The 20,556-nt window shown below is 40.0% G+C and overlaps 1 protein-coding gene across 1 annotated transcript in view; it reads left to right on the forward strand.

Moving 5' to 3' along the window:
• Positions 1-20,556, forward strand: part of PDE6D (phosphodiesterase 6D) — a 33,768-nt gene that overhangs the window by 11,786 nt on the left and 1,426 nt on the right. The window contains exons 2-4 of the mRNA XM_085069272.1: positions 14,764-14,852; positions 17,981-18,106; positions 18,903-19,008. Coding sequence (XP_084925398.1) covers positions 14,764-14,852; positions 17,981-18,106; positions 18,903-19,008 — 321 coding nt within the window. The remainder of the gene's footprint in view (positions 1-14,763; positions 14,853-17,980; positions 18,107-18,902; positions 19,009-20,556) is intronic.

Below are 20,556 nucleotides of genomic sequence, written 5' to 3' on the forward strand. Positions count from 1 at the left end.
TTCAATTGCCAGAGAAAGGTAGTTTAAAAATTAACATTGTGTTGAAAAGGTGTTCAGTAAGGGAAGTTCAGACAGAATCAGTGTGTGTGAATGCAAGAGAAATCCAGTGCTTGACCTTTTATTCCTACCTTCTCTTGAGACTGCCAACGAGAATCTCAAAAGTGCTCCCTTTACAGTTGATTTTGGTGGTGTGAACACCTGCCTTTCAACAATTAGAATAAAGCTCACAAGCTCATTTCCTGGAAGGCAGGAGCTCTCAGACGTAATGACTGCAGGCTTTATTGATCTGATGGGGAGGATTTGGAGTGCTAACACACAGCCTGAAGTTTTTCCATGGCCAAATAAAAATCCCTGAGTCCCTGAAGTCCTTTGCACAAATGAATTCTTCCTTTTTTACAGACCTCTCTGAAATCAAGACATGTCTATCTGAAGACAGAGCTACAGATTTTCCCTAAATGTTTTTACAAAGTCTTTTTCAATAGTGATTTTTTGCTTTGTTCTGTATAGGTGGAAACCCCACTTGACAGTAACACTGAAATCTCCCCTGGCCTAGTTTCTGCTCTCAGCAGCACAAGTTAAAGTATGCTCTTGAACACAGTTTTATTTCTGCTCTTTTCTGATTCCCTGGAAGAGCAAGAGACCAAACAAAAGTAACTTTATATCAGAAATGTAAAAAGTCCAAGGGCAGGACTTTCTCTGTAAAGACAACTATCTCTCCTTCATGTGAAAGATGTGGGTTAACAGCTCTCAGTATGAAAGATGCCTTCTTTCATGTACAAAACATTCACCAGTTATATAAGATTGCTGGAGAACAACAAAGTATCACTTGAGACCCTTAAAATTATGGCTCTTGAAGACTTTTGTGGTAACTGCAAGTTGCTTGTTTACCCAGAGTTGAGGATATCTGTCCTCCTGTGCATGGAGGGGTGTTCTAAGGACCAGCTCAGAACAGGATCTCTCCCCTGTAATAGTGCAATGTGCTTGTAGCCTCTTCAGTCTTTGAATAGTTAACCAGAAGTCTTTCAAATGTACAAAATCTGTACTCCTCGACTCTGCCCTGACCAGTCTTCTGCTGAAGAAGATTTTTAAAAATCACAAGTCCCTCCTGGTTGCTAAATTTGGTGTTCAAAGACCTGTGTCAGAGTCCTTGCTAATACAGCTCTATATGTTCAATTGTCACATCTTATACATGTTTGGGGTGTTGGTTGGTTGGGGTTTGTTCCATGAAGAATGAGAAAAAGAATTCCATTAAAAGATGGAATATATATTTGTTCTTTGTGGAATATTTTTTGTCAACAGAAATTACAGTAAAATTCTTGAGTAGACAGTATCCATCTCAGAGGTAACCAAGCTAGCAGGGCTGTTGGCTGCTAACACACTAATCACCTACTTAATGTTAATTTATGGCAGTACAGGAATGATTAATAGGAGGCTTTACAAACTTAGGTGCCTGGGTGGTACATGCATCTTGTGTGTGTGAACTGTGTGGTGCTGATCTCTGACATGGGCACCATTCCAAAGGAACAGTAGGAAGAACCTGATGTTGTTGAACTGTTGAACATTCAGTGATGCCACTGTACCATGCCTTTTTTATCCTTGGAAATGGAACAAATAAAAGCTCTCTGCAGAGAGGAAACCCAATTGAGTTGCTTGGAATTCAGGCGCAAAGAATCCAGAAGAATTTTTGCACTATTGAGGATGGCAGCCTGGTAAAATAGTGGGTTTTGAAATAGATCTCTTTTGGATTAATAAGGGAAGCCTTTATGCAAAGTATTACTGTAATTGCAGGCTCATGTTCTGATTGCCTTATCAGGGGAGATGCATCCTCAATGGCATCTTTGTTTGTCTTACAATGGAAGGAGATAGAAAATAAGCAATTAAAGCAGACTTATTGAAATGCCACAAATCTGAGCATTCAGCTATGAACTTCTAGCTAAGATTGTTGGTTAGTTTTTGTATTAAAAAAAATAAAATTATTGCTACTGTCTGTACTTGCTTTGTAGTATGGCCAGACTACTGACAAAAGAAAAATTTTCTCTTTTTGTTTCAACTGTGATCTTCTTTTCTCTTTTCTGCTTCTCACCCTAAAGCAGTCTTTCATGAATGTGTGTGTAGAAATTAGAGGTTAATTACCTCTGTTGTGTTCTTGGGATCCTTGTTATTCCAATGAACCTTGTAAAGAAATACTACAGAATCTGGCACTGGTAATTTCAAAAATAGATGGACTTTGCTCTGATTGTGTATCAGCTGATATTCAAGTAGTGAATAGTGTATTTATTGAGCTTTATGAAAATGAAAAACAAACCCCTTGCTCCCTATTTTGTGGTCTAGTGCCACCTGGGCATGGGCAAGTCCACCATTAAACTCATATCTCCCAGGAACAGAAGATCCCCAGGGGAAAATCAGCATACATCTTTTATATAGTGATAAGGAAATATATTTTCAAAAGAAAATGGCTTGGGTTTATCCTGTAATACCTCATAACAGCAGTCTAATATTAGTGGAAGATTAACATTATTCAGTCATTTAAATGTCAAATCTTTATGGCAAACCAGCAGAGATTTTGTGTTAAATCTCAAAGACTCTTGCTTTCTAGTTGTCTCTGTGTGTGTGTATGTCTGTGTGTTGCTTAATCTCCCTGGCCAGTATAGGGGATGTTGTGATCTCCTCGTTAAAGACGTCACACTGAGAAGATTGGAGTAGAGGAATAAATAGAACAAGTGCTAGAAAGCCAAGCAGCTCATCTTGGCTGAACTGAAATGCACTCTGCAGAAACTGTCTTCCCCATAGATTTGTTTAACTAAGTGAAACTAATTTCCCATTTTGGAGGGTATCTAACCTGCTCATTTGGGGCTCTGTTAAATATGTTTGCATCCATTTCTGAAATGTTTTACCTCATCATGCAACTCAGTAGACAGTATTTTTTACAAGTTACTCCTCTGGTGGAGGAAGTAGACAAGGGCAAAGAGGGCAAAGAGGCTCAAAATTTGACTGGTGAGGTTCAGTAGGGAGCTTGAGCACTTAAAAAGTTCTGCTGTGTCTGGGTTGGCTGTGTGCATCTTGCTAACTTTAGCCTGTATTCCTGGCCTGTGCATTGCAGTTAATCTGGGCAGGGGCTGCCAGACCTGTCCAGGCTGATTCTGTGTCTCCAGGTGCCAGGGCTACAGTCACAGTGTGTGTCCCTGCACACAGTTCCTCCTTGGAACTGCCCTGTGTGGAGCAATAGGGCTGTCAGATGTTCAGACACCCTTCACAAATGGAGGAGATCCAAAAAAACAAGCACACATTCCTGCATGGCTTTTTGTGAAAGGAAGAATGGAAGGATGTTTAGGAGTTCAGTTACAGGTAGATAGCTAAGATTTGAAAGATTTCCCACTAAAGTGTTTAATTGTTTGTGATTATAGATTGCATAAAAAGAATTGTGCATTGCACAAAAATCAGTGAAAAATTAGTCCTTGCCCTTCTTCTCAGCAGGATCTGGTGACTCTGGAACTACTGGAAAGTTTTTCAAGTAAAGTTAAGTTAGGAAAAGCTTGCTGCTGGAACTTACTGCTTTTTTCCAGAAGTTTTTTTATTCCGGCACTGTGCTTAGTCTTTGTCCTCCTCTGATCCCAATAGACTCTAAAAGAACGGAATGAAAAAAGGAAACAAGGCAGAATGCAACAGGGTGGACATTTCCTCGCAGTGACTGTGAGTTTATTTTTAGTATTTTTATCAAACAATTTCAAGCCTTGGAAATTTTTCTAAAATTTAATTACTTGATCACTGTCATCCCATATTCAAGGAGTCCAGTTTGAGGGTGCTGATGGCGTGGAGGTGCTGTCAGGCTGTTTGGACTTACTTAAGCAAAATGTGTTTATATTGGTTTATCTCTTGGAGTCCTTTAAACTCTTAGTCCTCACTTAATGTCATTCTGTGCAAAATTGATGGTCTCTTGGTACAAAATGGAGCCTGCCTGTCCCTGCCAGCAGTGAACAGCCATAGCATTTGTCCCAAGACTTTGTCCTTTCAGATTTACTGCTGACTGCCTTTTGCAAAATTATTGCTGCAGTTCCCAGAGCTGGCAGTTTTGAGGACAGCTTGAATACATGGAAATGTGCTATGTTTCTACTCATTCACTGGGCTCTCTTTTACACTTAATGTAATGTAGAAGGAAACTTTGTCTATTAAAGCATGTTAGAAACTTTGTATCAGGAGTCTCACTAGTTTTTAGAGTGCTGAATATGTTTTAACTTAGGTGGCTGCTTGCCTTAAATCAGCAAAGAATCAACCTGTGATGTTGACTATCACCTATACACGGAATTCATTGAAGCACTTTGAGCTCAAAATATACTTGAGTTTCCAGACTTAGAAAGGAAAAAGAAAATTCCCACAGGAGCTGTGGTTGAATTAATACAAACTAAGGCAGGAACAAATGCCGTTATTTTCCCCATGACTTTCCCATTTTGTATTTTTGGTGTTTTCTTAAGTTGTCTTAAAGAACAAGTATATTATTGATAAGTTTCAGAGGTTTACACATCTTTCTAGTTTAGAACCATTTTGCTTCTATTGTCAGAGCCAGTGCAGCCATTTTGCTGTCCTGCTTTAAAATGCCATTTTAGACACTAAAAAGTCCTTCTAATTCTGCAAGCAGTCCTCTTTATTTCCTTCCTGCTCCCTACTTCCATTAGTAATGCTTGGCAGTGATTCAGAACCAGCCTGCTTTTGAGATAGGGTGACTGAGAAACCAACAAAAGCAAGAGAAACAGAGTGAAGGAAACCACTGGCACCCACCCCACAGCACGATTGCAGCAATCTGTGCTCCTGCAGTCACTCCAAGTTACAATAAGAGTTTCCATCAGCCAGGGAGCACAGTTCCTGGCTGCCTAAAGAGAGAGGCAGTATTGTCTGTTGAAACACAAGTCTTGAAGCCAAACACCTCCTGAGATGTCTTTCGTCTTCTCTTACTGATTCATTGTGTGGCTGTGGGCAAGTCTTCATGCTTATTTCCCAGTCTCTACAACAGGCAGTTATTAAAAAGCTGCTTTGAGAACATGAGTTGAAGTTTTTGAAGCACAGTGTAGTGCTATGTTTGATTTAAGTTACTGATCACTGAGCTGTACTGTATTGCCTATCCTGTCTGGGGTGGCCCGTGGTAGGTGACAGTGACAATGTGAAGCCGTGCAAACTGCTAGCACAATTCATGCCAAAGCTAAATCTCTCAGCAATTTCCAATCTGCATCTGTTCTTAGAAGTACATGATATATTAATGCCTCCAGTAAATTACATATTCTTCTAAAATACATGAAACTGATAAATCTGTGGACTATCAGAAGTAGACTTTGGAGCTCAATAGGCTGGTGTGCTAGAGAGCTCTGTAAGAAGAGACATGAAATGAAGGAGAGAGAAAAGAAATTAAACATTAATGGGGGAAAAAAGCACATAGTCACTAAATAAGCACAGGCAGTTGGAAGTCTTGGAGGCTTTCTGTGTTGTCAGTTGCTTATTTTACCAGGGGGACACTTTCAGCCTGGGATATTGCTTGGAGTTGGATGGATAAACGGAACAGCGGGGGGACCTACTGATGCTCAGCTTTGCCATTCTCAATAAACATCACTTTGCTCAATAGAGAAATTATTGCAGAGGCCTTCAAGGAACAAAGGCATCAACTGGCCACAAGCAGTGCTGATAAAACTGCCTCTTTAGAGCCTTTTAGGTTTGCTTTTTCTCCACTTTTCACACAAGGCTACAGGTCATTCAAGTGAAACTGTATGAAAATACCAGCTAAGCAGCCGTGTTTATCCCTTTTAAAAATTTGGTCAAAGAAGTCATTGTTCATCTGCTCAGGTCTGTGCCCTTTCAGTATGGGGAAGTGTGAAGATCCTTTTAGACACGTTAAAAAAAATCCAATCCTCCAGTGTTACAAAAATGACATGAAATCAATCCAAGCTTTCTTTTATAGGCAAGCTAATATAATGCATATTTTAAAACAGTTGAATAATTGTATAAAATAAGAGGCATATTGAAGTTTAAAATGCTTCATTTCATTAAAGCTGATTTTGTTTCATAACTGTCATGACATCAGCTCTGTAAAGAACAATAGTCCATAACGATTTACAGGGAGATAAATTCCTTTGCTGGCTTCTGGTTGCAGCCTTATCTATGAAATTGAAGTTATGCACCAGAACCCCCTTATAGATTGTTTCCATGAAACTCCCTCTAGTTCATTTATTGCTGAGAACCTTGAAATGTTACCATAATAGTTCAGCTGTGAGGAAATGATTGTTTTGAAGTAGTTAAGACGAAATAAAATTATTTCAATTGCTGAATCACTTTCAGCATTCACTTGCAGAGAGGAAAATTGTTTGATGTGCTAAAATTAAAAAGTGGACAAACTGATTCCAATTGTTTTGGGGTTTAAAGAATTTAACTTAATTTTAAGCATTCTGGATGTGGCTCCTCAAGATGTCCTGCAATCTGTTTTACCCCTTGATATAAGCCAGGCATCTTCTGTAAGGAGGTTCCAGTGTTTCAACTGTGTTTTTAGCGTCCCTTGTATACACAGTGTCTCTATGAGCTTTCTTCCTAGTTACATTCAGTTTTTTTTCTTTCCACTGAGCTACAAACAACCCACTTTAAAATTATGTTCTGATAAAGCCCTATGGATTTTAAAGGTCATATTGTTTTCTTAGATGAATACATCATTCCCATTGATTCACCTGCTGTTTCTGCAAACTCAGAGTACTACTGATGACATTAATTATGTTAATATTCAAAGGGTTCTTAGCACAAGCTCAGGCTTTTCTAACATGCTAATTTTTGAAATGCATTTAAAATGCAGGGAAGATGGGAGGAGTTGGGTCTTACTGCACTGGAAAAGGGAAAATAATTTTCTTTGTGCAATTCATGGTCCTGCAAGGAATGATGAGTTTTCCCAAGTTATCGATTGTTTTACTACCTAGATTGTAAAGCAGTCTCCAGATGTGATCACATGTTGTTTTTCCTGCTTAGGCATTGGCATAAAGGAATTCTGTCAAGGCTATTCAGATAAGCCAAAGAAAAGCCTAAAAAACACAGGCGGCAGAAAACAGCATAGAACACTACATTGCTTCAGCTTGCTTTTATTTTGGCACTGTTGTCTGGTTCTAGGAACCATTTTAACATCTGTCTCTAGAGGAAACAAAGCACATTTCTAATAGTAGCAAACAGATCTGGCACAAAAGGCAGCTTGCTCCCTCTGACAGGGGAATCTGCCCCATAAGCCAGTGATGTGTGTGTAGATTTGATTTGGAGCTTATTCCTACTTTAAAAACATTGTGTTCCTTGTACCACAAGCATGTTTTGGGTTTTACTTTAAATCTTTTTGTTAGGGATTTCAGATCTTAGAGTATGGGGGTGGTTTTGAGGTTAGAAGTCATTTCGTCTCTTTGTATTGAGTTTGGTTCTCAGGGAAGTGTCTGGCATGCTCTCCAGAAGTCCATCTTGTGGCCTTTGCTGTTGTGCTTGGGGTAACAGGGCAGTCTCCTCATCTGCTGGGGGCAGGAGCTGCTCAGGAGTGTGACTTGTCATTGCTTTTGTCTGAAGAAATCAAAGGCTACTTGCAAATGCCTAAACTGGTTCCTATTGCTCATCAGTGACAAAAGTTGCTGGACTTTGTAAGAGTTGAGCTTCTTCAAGACTAGACTCATCTGGACAGAGATATAAACCTTGAAGCAATAGTGTCTACATCCCCAGTTCATCTGTTTGCAAACCAGTATAATTTATTCTTTTTTCCCTTTTTCCCTCCTGATGACCCTTAGCTTCATCTTCAGTATGTGTGTAACTCTTTCCTTCGAAATGTACATTTACTTGTTTCTTGCTCCTTTGGTTTGAGGAAGAGAGGAAAAGTCAATGGAATGACGAAATGGAAAGCCTGGCTTAGTTTGCAATATTGATGGGTATTACCAGAGAAACAAAACACGTTCTCCCACCCTGTCTGCCCATGCTAGACACTTCTCCTTCCAGCATCTAGGAGCTCTCCATCTTCATTGTTTTTATACAAGTAACTGCTTTTGTTAAGACTATGTCAGGTGTCACGAATTCTGATTTAAATATTTAAGATATGGAGAGATTTCACCCTGAATATTTTCAGACAGTTAATTGCCAACAGTGAAAATTAAATGTAAACTAAGTTAAAGTAAACTCTGCCTTATTCTGCTACATAATGTCACTGGGGTGCTGTGGAGTAGAGATGGATGTTAGTTGTTCATTTTGATAAAAATACTGAATAATACTTACATCTTTCAGCCTAAACTGTTTGAAGGCACAGGTGTTTAACTGGATACAATTTTTATTAGCAAGTGCTGGACATGGGTTTACTTAATTTCCAATGTTTGTAGACATAAACAGGTTCTGTACTTCTCTAATTTATTGGCATTCCATTGTAGCTGATCTGGCTGTGAATTGACCTAGGCTGCATTTTGTTGTAGACTTTTGCAGTGTGCCTCAACATGAGCCTAAGTTGAAATGTATTCAGAGGTTCAAGCAGGAAATACTTGGTGTGAACATAGCTCAGCTTAAAAATGGGCACCCAAGGTGCAGGGAGAATGTGACACAGCAGGGAGTACTGGAGCTTCACTCCAGGACCACCCTACTGCTCAGTGGGAATGGTCAGGGATCTGTCTACTTAACACAGTGGAATGGAGCAATATGAAATTCTGCCTTTTTAGCATAATTTCCGATTACAGCTAAGGTAAGGTTTACATGGTGTCCAGTAATTTGTGTAACTGTCTTTCCAAATATGGCCAAGAGCAGCTTAATCCAGAACTGTCTGATGGATGTTAGACGGAAAACTGCTGTGGTGGTACCAGATCTGTGTAGACAGACACAAAGATGTAAGGCAGTAAGTATAAAGGGAAGTACAAAGCATACAGGTATATGATATTGTGTTGATCTTTTTGCTGTGATGCTGTAGCTGTTAAATATATCCCTCTGATTACATAATTTGCTGTGAAATGACTTTGTTGGTTGCTGAGGATTTTTGCTGCATTTTGTCATGTGGTTCACATTAATCTGTGGATCTCTGTGGCTTCTGTTGCACAGCAATTTGTTCTATGCAGGAGACTTTAAATGCAGGCTCTTTTACAGCAAGTGAAGGAGTGTCAGGAGTGCTTTGAAGGGATAATTGGCTTCCTTCCATTTGAGGATTTAATAGAGCACCTTTCCAGTCCCCAGCACCTCCCATCATTTGGAGAAGCACAGTAACCCATATCTTGTGCATAACTCCAGGAAAGCTGGTTTATAATAGATGAGTTTAAAAAAAGGCCTGCTCCTGTAAGAGTTGTCATAGCATGTTTTCTGTCTCATCTGGAACTCAAGAAAGTGTGCTGCTTTCTGAAAGCAGGAGTTGACAGTACTACACCTGAAGGCTTCAGTAATGTTTGAGGAATAACTTCCAGGTTTTGTGTTTTGGTATTCCTGTTACTACACAGAATGGATGGATTCATTCTCATTCAGTAGGTAGGATTTTGAGCTGAATTTCATCCTTAGGCTTGGAGGAGCACTGCAAGCATGTGTACTTGTGGTTATTAAGCAGCAGACAGCAGCATTTCTCTTGAGTGTGAACAGCGTGAATTCAAGGACCTGAATCAGCAGAACGTCTGATCATATGCTTAAAATTAAGCACACAATTAGGAGTTCTGTGGAAGAGGGATTTGGGAGTTAGTTTTAATAAAAAGTGAGAATAGAGATGGGAAAGATTAGAGGATGAATGGCATGAGTGGAGGAAAAGTGTGTAAGGCCATTTAGGTGGTCTACTTTGTAGTCCTGTAGTTTGGTAGTTACTTTGCATAATTTATACTGGTCCTTGTTCCTCAGACTGGATTGAAACAACTGAGATGCAAATATTCTTCTGGGAAAATATGTCTGATATAAATATAATCCCTGAAGTTTGCTCATTATTTGCCTGTAAGGTAACATGCTTGCCCATGTCATGACTGCCTGGTTGTGTTTTCATGACAGACCATGTAAAGTCAGAAGTGAAAGTTGGTCAGTCTAGATCAGAAGCTTTTTTGGGTCTGCAAGAGAGATTGTAGTCTGAATTGTTCATGGCTTTCAGCTCCACCTTCTCCCCAGAGGACAGGTCTCATTAACATGTAATTGTTGAGATGCTGTTTGCACCTGGCATGCAGTGAACTGTTTTTAATGCTGCATTTCATGTGGGAAAAAAAAAAAAAAGCTGGCAAAGATAATGAAATACCTTCCTTCCAGGAGCGGTTATGAACATTAGCCTTGTTTTTATTATGAAATACAAGAATATAGCAGTTCCTGAGGTTTTAGAAAGGTGTGCACAGCAAGGAATAAAAGGAAAAATGGATCATTTTAACAAAAGAAATGACACCTACTGTTTGTCACAGCCTTTGAGGTATTCAAGAAGTGCTAAACATTAAAACATACAAATCATAGTCAGGGAGATTGAGGCAGAACTTCTTTTAACTCCATACTCTTTTAATGATAAATTTTGTTTGTACTCATTCTTTTCCTTCAAGGCTACTCTTAATTACAAGTGTGGTAATACAAGGCAATCTTTTGCAATGCTTAAGCACTGAAAGATAAGGATGTACATTTTGATTTGTTTGAACCAAGTGATCGCTATGACAGATAAAGAAAAGAAAGAACTTCTGTTCTGACATCAGAGATATTCAAGAAAGCAAAATTTGGATTTAGAAATTCACAAACCATTTCCCTTCATCAGTCTAAGCAAAGTAGGTCTGTGAGGAAGCTAATTCATGTCATGTATATAAAGCAAGTCAAGTTGCAGCTACTACAAAGCTTTTATGTAAGACTTTGCTGACCCAATAGGTGGTGGAATATAAATAGATCAACAGTACACCCTTCCTTCTGCTGTTCTACCTAATCCTTTCTTGCCTTCAGGATTGATGAGTGTTTGATCTATTGAATCTTAAATCAGACATTGTTTCCAAAAAAAACCCCCAAGCCCCCAAAATCCAGGTGAATGAAAATTTAATGGTGTAAGGGTGAGAAACTGAATTAGGAATACACTACTGTTCTTCCTTTTTTTTTTCCCCCCCAAATATACAAACTTCACAAAGCTGTAACTGCCTCGCTTCCTACTTGCTCTTCTTAGCTGCTGCTGTCAAGTGGCTTAACATGAACCTCTTCAAAAAGAGTAATTGTATTAAACCAATATTAATTTACTTTCTCCTTTTCAATAATGCTTGAAATGCCCTCGTCATCCTGCCTGCAGGCCTCCACTGCTGCTCAGGAGGTGGAGCACTCTTTATTTTTAGTAACAATATCTCTCATGCTGGGGTGGAAGAATCTTAAACCAATTAAACACATTAGAAGATAATAGTGTGTGTGGGTTTGGTTCAAGATCTCCATTTTCTTCACTGTGGGGTATGTCCTAGTACCAGCCTTCCTATCCAAGATGACAGAAATAGTGTGATAAGCTGCTAACTAGGTAAGCAGTACAGCTGCCACTTTGTCAGGTATTCCCTTGTCAAGAAATCACTTGTGATGGGGTTTGCCTCTTTTTTTTTAATTCCATTACACTTAAGTTTTATAAATTATCTCAATTTTAACTTAAATTTTTTTTCAGATTCTTGTTTCTTTTTAAAGATTTATTCTTTAAAAAGAATTAACCTCTTGTACATGAAGTGTTTTATCCAATAGAAAGAGACTGTGTGTGTGTGCGTGTGTGCTTTTAAGATCTGATGATTTGTTCTTTCCTTTTAATAATGCTTAGTTACTGGGAAAAAACTTATGAACTGGCTAGTGTACTCTGATCCCTCCAAATATGTGTGGGTCCACGTATTTTAACTCTTTATATAAACTCTGATTAGCAGGTTGATTTTGTTTTTTCGTTTGCAGAAGTTGGAAAAGCATGTCCTGAGCCAGCACATGGACTTGTCAAGGCCAGAAAACCCTTGGCTACACTGACATTAAACCTTTATTTATTTGATAAGGAATTTACACAGGCTAGTAATTTTAGATTGTTTACATACAAGATATTTTCTAGGAACTGTGGCATGTATTGCTGCATACATGAGGCATGCTCTCATTAGCAGGGGTACAGCCTTGAGCTTTTTATTTATTCTTCATCTTGAACTTGACAGTCATAATACAAAGCATGAGGCAGGCAGTCCTGCATGGATTTACTTTTATAGTGGAATATCAATAAACAAAATTAATCCAGATAGCACTTCACAGAAGTCCAACACCCCAAATGTTAACATACCTAACATACATTGTTCAGCACAGAAACATAACTTGTATCTTCTTTCTTGAAATGGACTGAGAGAGAAATCCTGATAGGGAGAAGTTACAGAGGTCAATAGTCTACAGTAGTGTTTTCTCTCACCAGAAATGGTAGAGAGTTCTAACACTCTAGAGTTCTAACACTCTAGAACTGTGTATTTCAAGTAAGGATAATAACTAAGCTGTCAGGCTACTTTTCACTGAAGGGCACTTCTGATATAATACTTTTGAAAATGGTAAGTGTGATTTTAGAGTGCTCCAAAAATTGACAGGGGAAGAAGGATGGGAAAGCAAGGCAAGTCATGGCAAGAAAAAGGAATGGTCCATTAGTTAGAGTACTGATATAGCAATTGAGAGGCTGGATCAGTTCCTTTGCAGTGCTGGGTTTGCAGTCATGGTCAGTGTTTCATTTCCAGTTCAGAGGAACTTACCTCGTTCTCAGTTTGGCACTACAGAGCCTGTGGCCAAACCTGGGAGCTCATAACTCTGTCTGATACTGATAGTGAACAAATAGCAAGTGAGGAGACCATTTTTTAAAGGTACTACAGGTTTTTGATAATCAAGTGCCCAATTTACTAAATTACTGTTCAGCTAATAGTTAAGACTGTTCACGTTGCAGAGTGTCGGGAAGATAAATGAGTTTGTCAGTGAGATGCTCACATTGTCTCATTTGTTATTTTCCCCTCGTACATGGCATTTGATAGATGGCACACTGCTTTCTATGCAAATAGTCTCACCCTGGCTAATTTGTATGTTTGTGTGTGGGAAGATGGTGGGAAAAATGGTGGATTTTTTTGACAGTTTAAGTTATGGTTGGGTCAGTTCCATCCTGCAGGTTGTGTTGGCTGAGGACTTCGAGTTTTCCAGCCAGCACCACATTAAATGCTCAGCCCTGCTGCAGGTTCTTCTTGCCATTCTGCTGTTCATTTTTTCCCTCTGACTTCCCTGCCAGCCCACATCTCCCTTGGGTTGCTGGCTGGGGAGAGAGATCCACTTTGCAGCTTCCTGCTAGGATATGGTGATGCCATAGGGGGCCCTCAGAGGATGATGATTTTCATCTGCCCCTTTCTCTGTCGCCTTAATCCCAGAACAAGTATTAGATACAATGTGTTTAGAAAAGGCCTAGAAGGACATGAGAAGGCTGCCCTATGTTCCCTCTTCCCATGTTCCAAGTTGATGCTCAGTTTTGTGTGACCAGACCTTGTACACACATTCCCTCTTTTCCTTTCAGTAGGACCTGGAAAGTCTGACCAGCCTTCAGCAAGGGAAAGACTCCTCACATCTCTGCTGAAGCAGCCATCTTCCCTTCCCCTCCTCCACACACATAATTTTAAAACAAATGTTACCCTGTAATGCAAAATTCGCTAAAGCATCTGTTTCTTCCTGGGAGCTTTGGAAAAATGTGATCGATGGGATGAGTTTGTGTGAGTCTGCCTGGAAACTGTGTGTTAGAGGATGAGTTCAATATGCAAATCTCAAACAGCTCCTATTTATACCCACTCCAAGGTCCACATTGTCCCTCTTCTGCCTCTCCACCTCCCCAGGCAGCTCCTTGAGCAGTTGTTATAGGCCATACTGAATACAAAGGGTGCGCTGCAATAACACAAACAAAAGGAGCTCCTGGAAAGGCTCTGGTTTGTGTGGGTTTATCCCACACATCCTGCTCTGTGCAGTCTCTGGCGTTGACACTGGTGAGTCCTCGGAGCCACCCTGAGGAGCTGCAGAGCAGGAGGGCCTGAGGCTTATGGACAGCTATGTCCCTGCTCAGGATGGCATCAGGCAGGTGTGCAGGCTCCTTGTCAGGTGTCAGTGTCTGAGTTAGCCTATGAGAGTGATTTTTCAAAGGTTGCTTATGATCATTATTAACTCTCCCTTTGGAAATATGAGTATTTCTTACTTGTCTAAAGATTTATTGACTAATTCTAGGCTTTTTGGAAGCTGGCACAGCCTCACTTGCTGAGAGTGAAAAGAGAAGGTCTCTCTTTGCTTAGCACTCAGCAGCTGAAGAATTCCCATGAATGGCAGTTATGAGGTCAACAGCAATAGAACAACCCTTGATATTGGTATTTTGTAAGCTAAGAAAACGAGCTCAATTGGATGTTACCCTTTTTCTCATGTAATGTAGAAAGGACTCCTTTTCCTAGCATTTTTCAAATGCTGGAACACAGCAATTGTTTGTGTAGAATTATCTGTTATTGTTAGCAATGTTCTCACTTCTCTGCAGCACAGCGACACTGCCTTTATCCTTTAGAAGCAATGGAAAATGATAAATGAGGTTAACAAGCTTCAGTCTAAAGTGAAAACTAAATCTGTGGCTATGAAACTCGTGTTGCATTCATTCTGGTCAGGGGTTGGTTTGTTCATTTATTCTCAGGGAAAAAGCATCTCTTTTTCTTGTCCTCCTGAGAATCAGAAACCATGACTGAAACCCAGCTGGAGTAGCCTATTTCAGAGCTCAGCAAAGAACACTATACACAGAATTCAGGAATATAGATAGCTTGTTTTCCTTATTTGCTTCCCAATCAGAAATTGGATGAACCTTCGGGATGCAGAAACAGGGAAAATCCTCTGGCAAGGAACAGAAGATCTGTCTGTACCTGGAGTGGAGCATGAAGGTACTGTGTGACTTTATTGTGCATTTTGGGGCTGGGTGGTGCTGCATGTGTGGGTCAGCTGAATTGCAAACATATCCCTGCTTTGAAGGACAGATGTCAGCTTTGTCACTTGGGCAAATCATATCACCTCACTGTGCCTCAGATTTTCACCACAAATAAAACAGGAACCATCATCTCCATCAGAGGAGCTTGGGGAATTCATTAAAACATACTCTGGCCTGAAATTAATGCCCATTGTACAAGGAATAGTTAAGACCTTATCTGGTGCACAGTTCACTCATCCATCTAGAAGATGGATGACTGCAAACTGTAGCAGATGCAGAGGAGAGCTATTAGAAGAAGCCACTGAAAAGATTACAGATGGGAGGATAGTCTTCCTTGGGAGAAGAGACAAAAAAAGCAGTTCTTGTATGTCTTAGTTAGAAATGAAATCTGAGGTAGATAGGTTATGCTCAATAAATAGGCTGAGAAGTGGGGGAGACATCCAACAAAGCAGGATAAACTGATGGTGAATTAAAAGAAGGTGTGGGAAAATGCCGTTCTGGTACAGCCCTGCAGCAGAAGCAGTGAGGGCAAACAGAATAATTGTTTTACAATTAAGTCCATATGTGTCTTAAAGATATTATATAGTACTTGTGTATGTGTGTAAGTTCTGTGACCATTCACAGTCTAGGCATAGCAAACAAAGAACCAAACATATAGCAGATTGAATAAAATATTTTTTTAAAACATGACTTCTGTTTGATTTAAGTACAAGTTTCTGTATAAAATGAACTCTTAAGTTTCAAATCATGATACAGTATTACTACCTTAACTTACCACTTCGATGAAATAAAAACAATATCAATGTGGTATTGGATTGCTGCCAAAGTCTTAACATTAAACTGCCTTAAGTAGTGAAAATCACAGCCTGAGCACCTGAAACTGGAATTAATCACCTAAACCAGCTTTTGACAGCAGGAGCTTTTCCAGTCAGTTCAACTCAGTGACAGGGCATTCAAAACTGTGGGCAGTTTGGAAGATGCAAATCTAAAGCTTGGTTTCTTCCAATATACAAGCAAATCTTGGAGTAAACTGCTGAGGTGTAGCTCTTACAGAATCCTTACAGCCAGCTTTCATTCATGACATAAAATAGTCCTTTCATTATCTAAGGAAAGGTGTAGTTATAAGTGCAAAATCGGTTTGGCTAAGATAACTTGCTTTCTTACATGTCCCAGATATTTAAGGTAGCTTTATTTAAACTAAATGAAAACATAATTGTATGGATATTTTAACGGAATTTCAGTTTCTAACTAAACACAGTTGGACCCAAAATGACTTGCTTAGTAAATAAGAAATGTGTCATTCAACATTTTCTAATCCAGTCAACATTAAGTATCTGACTAAATGTGTGTTAACCATGTAAGTGCTTAAATAAATGTGCAGGTGTAGTACATGTTCAAGTTAACAAAAAGCAATAGTAAATTTAGGATTAAGTCTATGTTTGTCTGCATCCCAGCATGTTTTAAAATAGACCTAACTGATGAGAATCAAACTCCCTTCTTTTCTATCTTTTTGAAGGAAAAAAAAGAGAAATTAAAGTAAAATGAGCTTGAAACAAATAATTTCAATTAAAATTTTTGCTTGATGGTATAAATGTAAATTAAAATGTCTTAAATCAGATGTTTAAAAACAACACAGTCCTACTTTTATTAAAAGTAACTATTTATTTGGTAGTTTTACAGTTTTAAAGCAAACATTCTCAGCGGTCTGTCTTGGGGATGAAAGAAATGAAATTACTAAATTGCAGAATACTTTTAATGGGTCATTTTACGCTTAACTGCAATGGGATGTTTATCCACAATGGTGTCGTCTGTACTGGTGATGGCAGTAAAGGATGGTGCCATGCAGATTTCCAGGGTGCAAAAAATCCCATAAAAATAATTAGAGATCATTTACATTTAAAACTCTTGCCTTACACTTTAATTTTCTTTTTAATCTTTCTTTTTTAACCAAACCATGGGCTCTGCCCTTCTCCTTGGGGTAGGATGCTGGCTGTCATTCCCTAACCCTACAGATCTTGAGATTGGTCTCATATCAAGGTCCTACTCCATTAAATTGTTCTACATTAGATAGATTTGCCTGGGGTTTGGGAGACTTTTCCTTTTATTAAACACCAGCCTGCTCTCTGCTCATGGATGTTTTGATATGCTTTCCATTTTGGAACAGTTTGGCTCATAAAGCACATGCCAGCTGTCTTCCCTCCCCTCTTTATTTCTAATAAATTTACATGAAACATTCTCTAATATGCAGGAAAGATTATGCACAATCACACCACTGAAGTATGACAGGCTTGGGAGATTTTTACTGTATTGACTCCCCCCATATTCTCCTGATTAGGACTCTTAATCAGTGCTCTCAAACTGTCCCTTCTCTTACTCCTCCATCTCTAAAAAAAAAATCATTTTGTGAAATATCTACCAGGTACAGTTTACCAGTTGCTGTTGGTGTCTCACCCATTGCAAGGGCCCAGAAACCTGGATTGTCAAATTGCTCTCTTAAACCTTCCAGTGTGGTTCTGGCCTTATAGCCTGGGGAGGTCTCAGTGTTACAGGAACATTTACTGTGAAGGCATTTACTTTACAGGACACTTCCCAGTGCCCTGAGATGGCTAAGGAAGTGCTGCTGGGCTGAGAAACACACGTTTGTGGTTTGCTCTGGGGATGCACAGTCTGAAAGGGAAGGAAAAGTGAGAAAGACTAAGAGGCTTGGTGTGCTAAGCAGCTCTTTGTCTGCCTGTGATCTTCAGCACAATTCCTAAAGTAAAAATTTAAGTTGCATCTCATGTTTCCGCTTGAAAAATTATGGAGTTTTGTAGCAAACAACTAAGAGCCAGGAGTCAGAGAGATGAGTGTTGGATCCCTGGTTCTGCTGTAAGTTTCATTCTTGGCTCTGGGCAAGGTACTTAATGTATTTGCATCTTGGTTTTCACCCTTGCAAATGTAAAAACAAAGTCCTTTATTTTTGCATTTCTCTTGCTGCTATGACCTTGTATAAGTACTAATCATTATTTCCAAGTATAGAGTAATAGTACCTGCAGAAACTGGATTTTATCGTGTCCAAGTAATGCTTCTTTATCTGTTTCACAGCTCGAGTTCCTAAAAAAATCCTGAAATGCAAAGCAGTATCTCGGGAGTTAAACTTTTCCTCAGCAGAACAAATGGAAAAATTCCGTCTGGAACAGAAAGTTTATTTCAAAGGGCAGTGTCTAGAAGGTATGGATGTGCTCTGTGTGCTGCAGCACAGGGACTGACCCCCAGCACAGCAGGGATTAGAGGGACTAAAATGGGTTGAACGTGGTGATTTTAATTTTTCAGAGTAGCACTGAAGCACTCATCTTGTCAGGACTAATGGGCCACAGTATTAAGGATAGCATTTCATAAGTGTATTAACACTTTGTTATGTAAGCAAAAAAGCTGGGTAATCATGGCTGAGGGCATAAATCCACCACAGGCTGTCTGAGGCAAGGAAACAGGTTATTTCAGAGTCATCTATTACTGGAATTCCTGGGTCTTCTTCAGAGTGCCAGCCTGGAGCCTCTGGTTTACCTGGGCTACAGCAGTGCCAGTGACCCCACAACTGCACATCTGACCTCTTCACTGCAGTGCTTCTCTTAATCTGGAGGAGAAGCAGGTAAAACACTGAGCTCTGTGTCTTTTGGGCAACCAGTTGCACACTTAATCTCAACTGGATCCCAGGGATGTCTGCAAGAGGAGGAGTGTGGTTTCCCTGTTCCCAATTAGGTGTGATGAAATTTTCACTGAATGTCAAGGAAGTGGTGTGACCTTATCATTACCATCAGCTATTTTAGAAAGGGAGTGTCTGCTCTAAGAGGAGGGCAGGGTTCAGTGCAGTTTAAACTGTACAAACTAATTTAAATGTAAAATGTTGGCAACACAGCAGGACAGTTTAGGGAGTTCCCCAGCCTGTCAGGTGAAAAGCAAAAGGACCATTTGTGAATTTTGTTCTATTAAATGCCTTTAGATCTCTTTTTTTTTTTCCACTTTGCAGAATGGTTCTTTGAATTTGGTTTTGTGATTCCTAACTCCACAAACACTTGGCAGTCCTTGATAGAGGCAGCACCTGAATCACAGATGATGCCAGCTAACGTTTTAACGTGAGTGTCTTGGGCTTGCAGAATGTGAGAGCAGGCAAAGCAAAAGCAGGGTGTGGTATTTCCTTGGGGGCAGCGGTGGGAAAGAGGAGAGGGAACTGCTGTCAACTCTGAATCACCTCACTACTGTTAGTTGTAGAGAGATTAAAGGGGCTAAGCCAACCTCATTACCTCCCTTCCCATAGGTACAATTTGCATTAATATAGCAATAAAGGTTTGGAGAAAGTAAAACTGATTCGTTATTAGAGTTAGTTAATTTTTTGGAAGGTGAACCTGAAAGGCTTTAAAAATGTTTTACAGCTTAATACTCTTACATCCAGGGGAAGAAAACCCAGCAGATTTTTAGCCATTTTTAAATCAGCTATTGATCACTGACTCTTGTCCAAGGTAGTTCAGTTCATGCAATATATCACCTGTAGTAGCTGCTCTAGTGTTTGTTTCATCACTGTAACATTTTGCTGAGCTTTGTGTCTTTAACACTGGCTTAATACACATTTAGTGTATATGCATTTATGTGCATTTATATGCACTATGCACGGAGTTGTATCTGGGGTTAAAATACCCTTAACAGGTAGGAAACAATCATTTTACAGTCACCTGTAGGAAGATTCACACACCTTTGTCACAAAGTCTAGTCCTGGCTCCATTTGCACATGGGCTTCTGAGCAGGACAGCAATGCCTTGGGCACTGGGCATTGCTCAGTGTGGGCAGCAAGGCTCCAGCTTTGGAGGGATGATGGATAAGGTTCCTGGAGGGAGGCTCTTGGGATCTGTAACCATGCTCCCTGCAGCGCTGGATGGGTGCTGGCAAGCACACAAGGAGTGCACTGGCAGAAACAGAAAGGTTTGGGATCCCTGCTGCCAACAAGAGGCAGACAGGGAGCAGCCAGTCTCACTGCAAGGTCACTGTGTCCTCTGGAAGACCTCCCTCTCCAGCATTTTCCCTCTCATTCCCTATCTGGAGCAAAGCCAGTCGCATAGCGAAGGCACCGGGATGGGAGCTACCGTCACTGATTGCCATTCACAGCACGTTTCAAAGAGAGAGCACCAGTGTTCCAGCAGTGCTCCTGGCACAGCCTGCCCAGAACCTTGGAGGTGCTGCACATGTGCTCTGCTACCAGAGCTGGGAACTGTCAGTACAGGAGCAGCCAGATTTGGGAACCAGAGTAAAGAAATAAAAGACATCTGACAAGTTGGTTTTTATCATCTCAGGAATTAAAGATATTTTCAGGACTGACAGTGAAAAGAAGCTAGTTTTCAAATGACCTTGAGGATTTTCCAGTGTCCCATTCTTTCCCTGAAGTGTGTCCACTTGTAGTGGGGACCCTAGAACTCTCTCCCTCCTATTCATGGAGATGTCCTAAAGGCATTCTTGAGACTTTTCAGTAGAACTGTCAGCCCAGAGAAATCCAATGGGGAACTTGTGGCCCAAAGAAATAATCATTTTACAGCTGCGAAGATTTGGAGAGCCCCTCACTTTCTGATATTCCCAAAGACCTCATGTTTGTCTCGGTGTTTCCAAACCAGGAGAGAATGGAGATGATACTTGTT

This window comes from Lichenostomus cassidix, chromosome 9, assembly GCF_008360975.1.
Source record: "Lichenostomus cassidix isolate B80296 chromosome 9, HeHo_3.0, whole genome shotgun sequence".
NCBI lineage: Eukaryota > Metazoa > Chordata > Aves > Passeriformes > Meliphagidae > Lichenostomus > Lichenostomus cassidix.